This window comes from Cebus imitator, unplaced genomic scaffold (genome assembly GCF_001604975.1).
Source record: "Cebus imitator isolate Cc_AM_T3 unplaced genomic scaffold, Cebus_imitator-1.0 Scaffold318, whole genome shotgun sequence".
Taxonomy (NCBI): Eukaryota; Metazoa; Chordata; class Mammalia; order Primates; family Cebidae; genus Cebus; species Cebus imitator.
This window is the reverse complement of record NW_016107633.1, coordinates 2,255,023-2,264,753: the sequence shown is the minus strand read 5'-3', so window position 1 is coordinate 2,264,753 and position 9,731 is coordinate 2,255,023. Positions and strand designations below refer to the sequence as shown.

General features: G+C 48.5%; 2 protein-coding genes across 5 annotated transcripts in view; both read right to left on the bottom strand.

Moving 5' to 3' along the window:
- Positions 1-3,366, bottom strand: part of SLC7A9 (solute carrier family 7 member 9) — a 32,711-nt gene extending 29,345 nt beyond the window's left edge. For both annotated transcript variants that reach the window (XM_037729801.1, XM_037729803.1), the window contains exon 1: positions 3,214-3,366. The gene's annotated coding sequence lies outside the window, so the exon portion shown is untranslated. The remainder of the gene's footprint in view (positions 1-3,213) is intronic.
- A 276-nt stretch (positions 3,367-3,642) lies between these two features.
- The window catches only part of CEP89 (centrosomal protein 89), a 71,047-nt gene continuing 64,958 nt past the window's right edge, over positions 3,643-9,731 (bottom strand). For all 3 annotated transcript variants that reach the window (XM_017504252.2, XM_017504253.2, XM_017504255.2), the window contains 3 exons: positions 6,328-6,417; positions 4,631-4,800; positions 3,643-4,023 (listed from right to left, as the gene is read on the bottom strand). In XM_017504252.2, the coding sequence (XP_017359741.1) occupies positions 3,783-4,023; positions 4,631-4,800; positions 6,328-6,417 (501 nt within the window). In that variant the 3' untranslated portion in view covers positions 3,643-3,782. The remainder of the gene's footprint in view (positions 4,024-4,630; positions 4,801-6,327; positions 6,418-9,731) is intronic.

Genomic DNA, 9,731 nt, shown 5'->3' with positions numbered 1-9,731 from the left:
GGGGAGAGATAGCATGGGGAGAAATGCCAGATGTAGGTGATGGGGAGGAAGGCAGCAAATCACACTGCCACGTGTGTTCCTATGCAACAATCTTGCATGTTCTTCACATGAACCCCAAAACCTAAAATGCAATAAAAAAAATAAATGGAAAAAAAAACAGTAAACAAAAAACAAAACAAAAAACAAAAAAACAAAAGAGCTGAGCTTGGGAGGCTGGAAGAACAGCAGGTTTCCCACCCAGCTTAGGGGCTATGGACTCACACCTCAAGAAAATCATGAGAGGCCCAACCAGCCGCACCCATCCCCTCTCCAGCTCCTGGCTGCAGCCACTCCTGACCCCAGCCCAGCTGTGACCCTGCAGACGTGCCACAAACCTGGCCACACTGTGCCTTCCCCATGCCACCCAGCCCCTCCCAGTGTTCTGAGTGGATGATGTTTCCTGTCTTGAGAATTCAGGTATCGGCCCAGCCCCATTCCAAGAGGCTCAGCCTTCTGCTGTGGGATCCGCATCCAGCTTAAGCCCTCCTTGCTGGAAGGGCTGCCTGGGCCCAGGGAAGGCTCTCCTGAGCCACCCACACGAGCAACTGTGCCTTTCTCTCCGGCTGACGACACAGGTGGGGAAGGGGGTGAGGAGCAGGGACAGCTGTGCTCCAGGGGCCAATTGTCGGCTACCCTTTGCCTTAAATCTCCTTCCTCTCAACAGTTATTGGTAACACCATCAAGTGTTGATGAGGACGTGGAGCAATCAGAACTCACGCAGAGCTTAGTGGTGAGAAAATAAAATGACACAAGCACTCAGGAAGCAGGCCTGGCTATTTCTTTTTAAACTGTGTAACAAAATTCACTGTTGTCACTGTTTTCCAGCATACGGTTCAGTGGCATTAAGTGCACTAAGGACAGCTCTCACAACAGACTCACACCCACACCTGTGTCCCAGCCTGCTCTGTCCACTGTCTCCATTTCCCCAGGGCGTTTACTATTTTGAGACAGGGTCGCAGCCGGTTGCCCAGGCTGCAGAACAGTAGCACGATCATAACTCACTGCAGCATCGACTTCGCAGGCTCAAGTGATCCTCCCACCTCAGCCTCCTGAGTAGCTGAAACCACAGGCGCCACCACCATGCCCAGGGCCGCTTTTAAATATTGGCAAAGGCAGCAAGGCTCACTCGAGTGCCTGGGTCATGTTCTACAGCTGTTTCACTTTGGTTACTTTCACCTTGACCAGGAATCTTCCAATGCCGTATGAAACCTCACCAGGACCAGGAAAAGAGAAGGGTTCCCTGCTCAGACTGGACACTTGTGGGTGGAAGGAGCAGCCCCTCCCAGCAGGCCCAGCTCTCCTCGATGCAGTCTGGCCTCATTTCCCGCCCAGCCTCCGGCTAAACCCCTTCCTGCTGTTCTGAGTCCCTGCTATGCTCCCTGGGGTCCTCTCCACCCTCCTGCAGCTCCTGAAACCCTGTCCACTCTGCAAGGGCCGAGGCATACCAGTTCCTTCCAGAACTACCCCATTGTCTCCGCCCTCTCCTGGAACCTCACAAGCGCCCTGCACGCCTCTCTGCCTTGCCTGCCCTGCCCTCCTTGGCATCCTGGACTTGCGGCTTCTCTGCCCGTTTCCTATGGGACCCAGCAGGAGGCTGGGCAGAAACTTGGGTCTGTGGGACGCCTGCCCCTGCCCTGGGCAGGAGTCCCCACACTTGCAAAGTACGTTTGTGCTGTGTGAAAAACTTAAAGCAGAAATGTAAGAACAAAAATGGACACTTCTGAAAAAAGAAAATGTTTGAATAAAAGGCAGAAAGACAGGGATATCGACAATGGCTCTCTAGGTCACGATGGTGGCAGCAGCGTTCCTGCTGACCAGCACCCCTGCCCTGCACAGCCACGCTGGGCTGCTGCCGCCTGTCAGCCTGTCTACAGGAGGCTGCAGAGTGACCGTAAGTGCCTCTGAAATAGCATCAGTTATTTGTTAGCTCATCTCCTAGGGAGATGATACACAGTTTTTAATCCCGGTGAGTCTCTGTACCGCTTGTAAGATAAAATTAAATTACAATGATTTAACTGTTGAATAAGCTTATGGAGTCATAAAAGAACTACGACTTTCTATCCCAACCTTCTGTTTGGCAATCAAAGATCACATGTGGAACTTCTGCAGGTGACCGAGGACCAGTGCTGGGGCCTCCTTCACACCTGAAACAAGAGGCAGGACTTCACCGCCAGGGGCTCTGAAAAGGAGATGCTGCAGGGTGCCACCCGAGTCCCACAGTTAAGGTCCTTTGTAGCCCAGTGTCCCCAAGTCCCTCCAGCATGCCTGGGACTGAATGGTCCTGAGTGGCTGGGGTAATTTTCCTGAGAGGTGGCACTCATCTGACACACACGGGACAGAACCATGGCCCCTGGTATGTTTCTTGGTGGCGGCAGTGAGGCAGGGACTCTACCTTAGCTCCAAGCCAGGGCTCTCATTACATGGGTGGGGAGCTGTGTGGTTCCAGAATAAATTACCTTCCCAGACCAGGTGCGGTGGCTCATACCTATAATCCCAACACTTTGGGAGGCCTGGGCAGGAGAATTTCTTGAGGTTAGAAGCTTGAGACCAGCTTGGGCACCACAACTCCTGACCTCTGGTGATCTGCCCAGCTCGGCCACCATGCCCGGCCTAGAAAAAAATTTTGACTTTGGTTACTTTCATCTTGGCGCCCCCCACCATGCCTGGCTATTTTTTTTTTAGTAGTGATTTTGTAAAAATAATTTTTTACAAAATTAGCAAGGCATGTTAGTGCATGCCTGTCGTCCCTCCTACGCAGGAGGCTGAGGTCGGAGGACCGCTTGAGCCTGGGAGGTCAAGGCTGTGGTGGCTGCACCGCTGCACTCCAGCCTGGGCGACAGAGTAAGACCAGTCTCAAAACAAGCAAAAAGACCAACTAAACAAAAGGGAATGAAGTACCTGCTCAGGAGGATGGAGAAGGGCTGGGGGAGAGGGCAGAAAAGGTATGTACAGCTCAGCATGAACAGGAGCACTTTGGTTTTTACCAAACAAGAAAAGACCCCAGCGCTCATGCACAGCTCTCAACCGGCCACTGCCACGGCCTGGCTCCTCCAGTGACACTTCCCCAACCAAAACACGGATGAGGGCTCCACGGCCCGCTTTATACCTCCAGGGCTTCCCAGCTGCCCATCTAGGAGCTGGAAGGCAGTCGCGTTCAGCAGGCCACCTACTCACCAGGGCAGTGGGTGTCAGGGCTCGTCTCAGTGACAATGCAGCCAGCGAACATGCCTTGGCTTCAACACATTTCAGCAGCACATTATTGAAATAAAGCACAATAAGCCAGGTGCAGTGGCTCACACACGTCATCCCAGCACTTTGGGAGGCCAAGGCAGGAGGATGGCTTGAGGCCAGGAGTTCAAGACCAGCCTCAGCAACATAGCAAGTCCTCATCTTAACAAAAAAGAAAAAATAAATTAGCTGGGCCTGGTGGTGCACACCTGAGGTCCCAGCAACTCAGGAGGCCGAGGCAGAAGGATCTCAAGCGTGTTTGAGGCTGCAGTGAGCTATGACTGCACCACTGTACTGCAGCTTGGGCAGCAGAGTGAGACTCTAGCTCCAGAAAAATAAAAATAAAAACCAAAATTTTAAAAATAAGGCAAAATGTTATCAATGGATTAAACTCTGAGACCATTTATTTCTTCCTTGACCTGCAGTGCTCGGTGGGTTTACCCGCCTCCAGCTGCCACCGTGGGCTGCCCTCCAGGGAAGGCCTGCCTGAGGCGGACCTGTCAGGCCAGCGGAGCCTACACCACGGGCTCCCGCAGACTCTGGCAGGCAGGGGCAAGAGTCTTCAGGTCGCAGGAGCTGACATTGCAGCCATCCAGCAGGTCAGCCTGAGTGACGCCATTGAGGCTGGGGGCCCCCAGAGCTCTGGGGTTCTCCCGCACGCCTGTCCTCGTGAGTGTGTCCTGGAGAAGTTCTCGGATTCTTCGGTTTTCCCTGAAGGTGGATTCCCAAACAACTTCAAGTTCACCTTCCATTTCTCTGAGGGAAATAAGTTTAAAATCGCACAATTAAAAAAAAATAGTATAGAGCCCACGTGAACCCCAAAGTAGCAAGAACTCAAACAGAAGAATGCTAACAGCAAAGAGAGCCCTCGGCGCCCGAGTTCTGCAGCCAGGGCTCTGTGTGGAATGAAGCGGCGGGGGCCCTGGGAATGGGAGCAGCAGGAAGGCAGAGGCTGCGAGGGCATTTCTCTTCCCGTTACATTCTGCCCTTGACTTTGGCATTAGTGTAAACCCCTGCGTTCTCTCAAGAATGAACTTGGGCATGTCGAATAAGGAACTGCAGGGCTGACCTTGGCCAGCCAGATGCTCTAGCACGATGGCCTGGGCTCAGGTGAGGTGCGTATTGATTCCAGAAGCCCAACAAGAGGAATTTTTAAAAGAATACAGAAAATGAGGAGCAAATAAAACTCAAGACCTAAAAACAAAACAAAAACTCAAGACCAGTATTACATTCAGATAAGAGTAAAATGTAAAAACAAAATTAAACTGTGGAGCAAATAAAACAGGCGCAGAGGGTTTTAGCAGAACCCTTGATCAAACATTCCGACCTCCCCGCGGGCCGCGGCGCAGGGCGGGCGCCCCACCTGTTCTGCCGCAGCGCCTGGTCCAGCACCTCCTGCTTGTCCTTCAGCACCTGGTGCAGGTACCGCATCTCCTGCCGGTACTGGGCTGTCTTGCCGGCGAAGTCCTCCTGCTGCTCCAGCAGACGGTGACTGATGTCCCCCAGCTTCACTGCTGCCTGCTTCTTGTAGCCCTGGTCGGGGGAAGGACTCTGAGTGAGGGGACACTGCCAGGCCAGCGTGGACGGTGCTTCCTGGCCGCACTCCCTGCCCACTCCTTGCATGTCAGAGCCTTTTAAATCTGCCAACCCCAGAAATGTTGGAGCTGGCTGGGTAAGTCTGTATCATAAAAGTATAAAAAGTGATAAAATAATTTATGGTACAGTAAAACCAAATTTTAATGTACATGAAGCCTGGTTCTTTGTATGCTAAAAATAAATGAAAACATAAAATATCACCATGGGGCGCAGTGGTTCACACTTGTAATCCCAGCACTTTGACAGGCTGAGTCAGGCGGGTCACTTGAGGTCAGGAGTTCGAGACCAGCCTGACCAACATGGTGAAAGTCCATCTCTACTAAAAATACAAAAATTAGCCAGACATAGTGGCACATGCCTGTAGTCCCAGCTACTTTTGAGGCAGAAGTGGGAGGACTGCTTGAACCCGGGAGGCGGCGGCTGCAGTGAGTGTGATCACATCACTGCACTCCAGCCTGGGTGACACAGTGAGACCCTGTCTCAGAAAAACAAAACAAAACAAAAAAACACTATCACAGAAAAAATGTTCTTGCTAATTCATCTACAGCTGTATTTTTTCCTGGACAACATTTATCCCTGAATCAACTGGAAACCTAAGAACTAACGCTGATACTGGTCAGCACTGTTTCACCCTGACAGGAAGCCTCACCTAAGAACACGAGGGCTGCCACTCTCTGCCGTCCGACAGACAGCGAGGTGAAAGCCCGTCATTTACTTTCCTTCTTTCGTTTTTACTGCATGGTACTTAAGGTTCTGAATTGTCCTGTGAGCACTTCTTAAATCACTGTCACAGAGAACCTGCCACGTAGTTCCATAGGCTCATTTTTTATAAGAAACTCTGACTTTCAGTTTATACATCCTCTCTGACCTAAGAATGGTTTAGTGCAGATTTTACACTTCTAAGTGAAATAACTTTTTGTTTTCTGATTTTGCTTATTAATTTCTGGTTTTCATATTGTGATCAACAAATGCTGGCTGGGCACTGTGGCTCACGCCTGTAATCCCAGCAGCCTCAGCTCACTGCAGCCTCAAACTCCTGGGCTCAATGGATCCTCCCCCATCAGCCTACTGAGAAGCTGAGACTACAGGCAAACGCCACCAGGCCTGGCTAACTTTTTTAATTTTTTTGTAGAGACTGGGGTCTTGCTATGTTATCCAGACTGGTCTCAAACTCCTGACCTCAAACAATCCTCCTGCCTGGGCCTCCAGAGTCACTGAGATTACAGCATCAGCCACTATGCCTGGCTCCATATGTTTTTTCTTAAACAAATGTGCAGTATTTTATTGTGTAGATGAACCAAAGTTTGCTGAATGAGGTGAGACGTGCTATTCTGCCAGCAAAATCTTACAATACTTTTACTCTGTGGATTACTAGTGACGCACATGCAAAAATGTGTCATTTTCTTAAACACAAAAATCCACACCATCTGAAAACGGAATCTGCAAGGCCAAGTAACTCCTCACCTTGACTTTTTCCTCTAACTTTCCCAGGCGAATGTTGCTTTTTAAGACTTTGTTGAGCACTCCATCCTTCTCACTTTCTAAACATTTCGCCTGAGGAGAAAGGTAATAAATGGACTCTCAGTTTTACAGAAAAATGGAAGTAATATTTCGCAAAGAGTATTACTGCTACTGCTCATAAGTAATCTGCATTCTACAACCTGTCCTGCCTCCCCGCCTTCCCCACCCACCGTGTGAGGGCCTGGGCCTCAGGCAAACAGATGGGAATTGGCAGGAGCAGGGCATGTGGGGTGCCCTGCTGGGCACCAAGAGAAGAATTCCAGCCCTAAAGACCAGGGGAGGCCGGGCGCGGTGGCTCAAGCCTGTAATCCCAGCACTTTGGGAGGCCGAGTCGGGTGGATCACGAGGTCAAGAGATCAAGACCATCCTGGTCAACATGGTGAAACCCCGTCTCTACTTCAAATACAAAAAATTAGCTGGGCATGGTGGTGCGTGCCTGTAATCCCAGCTACTCAGGAGGCTGAGGCAGGAGAATTGCCTGAACCCAGGAGGCGGAGGTTGCGGTGAGCCGAGATCGTGCCATTGCACTCTAGCCTGGGTAACAAGAGTGAAACTCCGTCTTAAAAAAAAAAAAAAAAAAAAAAAAAAAAAACCAGGAAAAAAAAAAAAAAAAAAAAAAAAAAAAAAGACCAGGGGAACGTAAGAGCCTGCAAGGGTTTCCAGAACGCATCTCTACTCGTATGGAATCTATCTATCTTTCAATCACATCCAAGGAATAAGTGCCAAGATGCAAGTCAACTCGTAACTTGACTCATTTGAGCAACTTCAAGATTAAGGATAATGTCATATGAACACACAATGTTGTTTCTCCAAGCCTTACATGAAAGGCAATACATCCAGGAGGAATGACATCATTTGAAGCCAAATGATTTAGACTAATATCCAGTTTGGAGACGACCTGCTAGATTCTATAGATTAACTATTTCAGATGCTAAAATAAGTAAAGGTGAGCATTTTTTCCAAGGTGGGCTAGTGGTGACAAGTTTGACTTTCCAGAAGGAAAGATAATTCACAGAGAAATTGCTCCAGGTCACATGGAAAATTTACCCTAGAAGGAGGACTTAAAAAGATCTCAGGCTGGACTTGGTGGCGCATGCCTGTAATCCCAGCTATTCGAGAGGCTGAGGCACGAGAAGGGCTCAAACTCAGAAGGTGGAGCTTGCAGTGAGCCGAGATCGCGCCACTGCACTCCAGCCTGGGTGACATAGCAAGACTCTTTCTCAAAAAAAAAAAAAAAAAAAAAAAAAAAAAAAAAAAAAAAAAAAAAAAAAAAAAAAAAAATCCCAGTATCTAAGACTACTGTGTCTCCCACAAAAATGTGATAAATGCAAGATGGTGGAGTCATACTTGGGGGGAAACTGAAAGTGATTTGTAGCCAGAGGTCCTCAGCAGAAACTTGCCAAGGCAGAGTGGAGTCCTCCCACTGCTGGTATATGTACAGGGTGGGGTGTGGGCTCTCACAGGTCCTAGAGACCAGGACGGGGTAGGGCTGGAGTACATGACTCAGTCCTGGGACAGGGTAGAGACTGGCAGAGCAGCCAGTACCACCCCTGGGCCTGGCAAGAGGGGTTGGCCTAAGCACTCTCAGGGTCAAGGGGCCTGCAAGGCCATGGGGATGTGTCCACCCCGCCCCTGGCTACACAGGACTGAGTGCCCTTCCCAGACATCCTGGCAGCTCCCATGCATCTCCCTGTATGAATAATGGTGTCTGCGTGGACACATGAGTCCCTGGTGACGGGTGGAGCCAGCATGGATGAAAGCAGCTCTCCCACACCCTTCATTTCCACCTTGACTCTGAGGGGCCTGAGGATTCTAAACTTGACAGCCAGGCCATTATCAAGGTCAAGGCAGGAGAAGGGAACACGTTTTACTAACAGTTCATTGGCTCAATGGGTAATGAACTGTTAGTAAAACATCGGTGCCTGCATGCACCACCCATGGGCTCATGACAGCTGTGCTTGGCTCACCCCTCCAACAGGACTGGTCCACTTGGGGTCCCATCCCCTGCAAAGCCTCACCACAGCCTCTACTAACAACTGCAGACTAAGCCATTGAGGAAATCACAGATACCACCGACACTGTTTACAGCTGAGGGAATCATATGGAGACATGTAGGCACACATTCAGAATCAAAGCTAATATGGCTTAGCCACCAACACTGTAGATACATGTATAGGAAAAGGCTTCCCCTATGAAAGCCAATACAAAAAATTAGAAGAAGTGACTGTTACACTTGATTTGCAGAGATCAACGACAGGACAAAGAAACATGAAAAAGCAAGGCAATATGACACCTCCAAAGGAACATAACTCTCCAACAACAGATTCCAACAACAACAGAAAGAAATTTATAAAATGCCTGAAAAAGAATGAAAAATAATGATATTAAAGAAGCTCAGTGAAATACAAGAGAACACAAATAAACACTATAAAGAAATCAGACAAGCAATTCAGGATATAAATGAGGAATTCACCAAAGAGATAGATATAACAAAGAACTAAACAGAAATCCTGGGACTGAAAAATTCAATAAATAAAATAAAAAATACAATTGAGAGATCAAGCAGGAGAAAGAATTTCTTCTGCTTTTGAAATAGTGAGATATAAAAGAAAGAGAAAGAGAGACAGAGAGGGAGAGAGAGAGAGACAGAGAGAAAAGGAGCAAAAGAAAGAGAAAAGAATTTTTTTTTTAAATGAAGCATGCCTTCTGGTATTCCAAGGGGTTAAAAGAAGTTTAATGGCATACAAAACCTATTCAACAAAATAATAGTTGAAAACTTTCCAAGTCTAGCAAGAGATTTAGAAATCCAGATATAGGAAGCTCAGATTGCCAAAAATGTCTTCTCCCCACGATATTATAGTCAAACTGTCAAAAGTCAAATACAGAATTCTAATTATGTGTGTGTGTGTGTGTCTGTGTGTCTAGTTACATATAAGAAACTCCCATAAGACTATCAGCATATCTCTTTTTCGTTTTTCTTTTTTTTGAGATGGAGTCTTACTCTGTTGCCCAGGCTAGAGTGCAGTGGCATGATCTCAGCTCACTGCAGCCTCCAACTCCCAGGTTCAAGCAATTCTCTGGCCTCAGCCCTCCAAGTAGTTGGGATTACAGGCATGTGCCACCACACCCGGCTAATTTTTGCCTTTTTAGTGAAGACAGGGTTTCACCATGTTGGCCGTGCTGGTCTTGAACTCTTGACCTCAGGTGAACTGCCTGCCTCAGCCTCCCAAAGTGCTGAGAGTACAGGTGTGAGCCACTGTGCCCAGCTTATGATGTCTTTTTCAGAAGAAACCTTACAGGCCAGAAGAGAATGGGATGATATGTTCAAAGGGCTGAAAGAAAAAAAA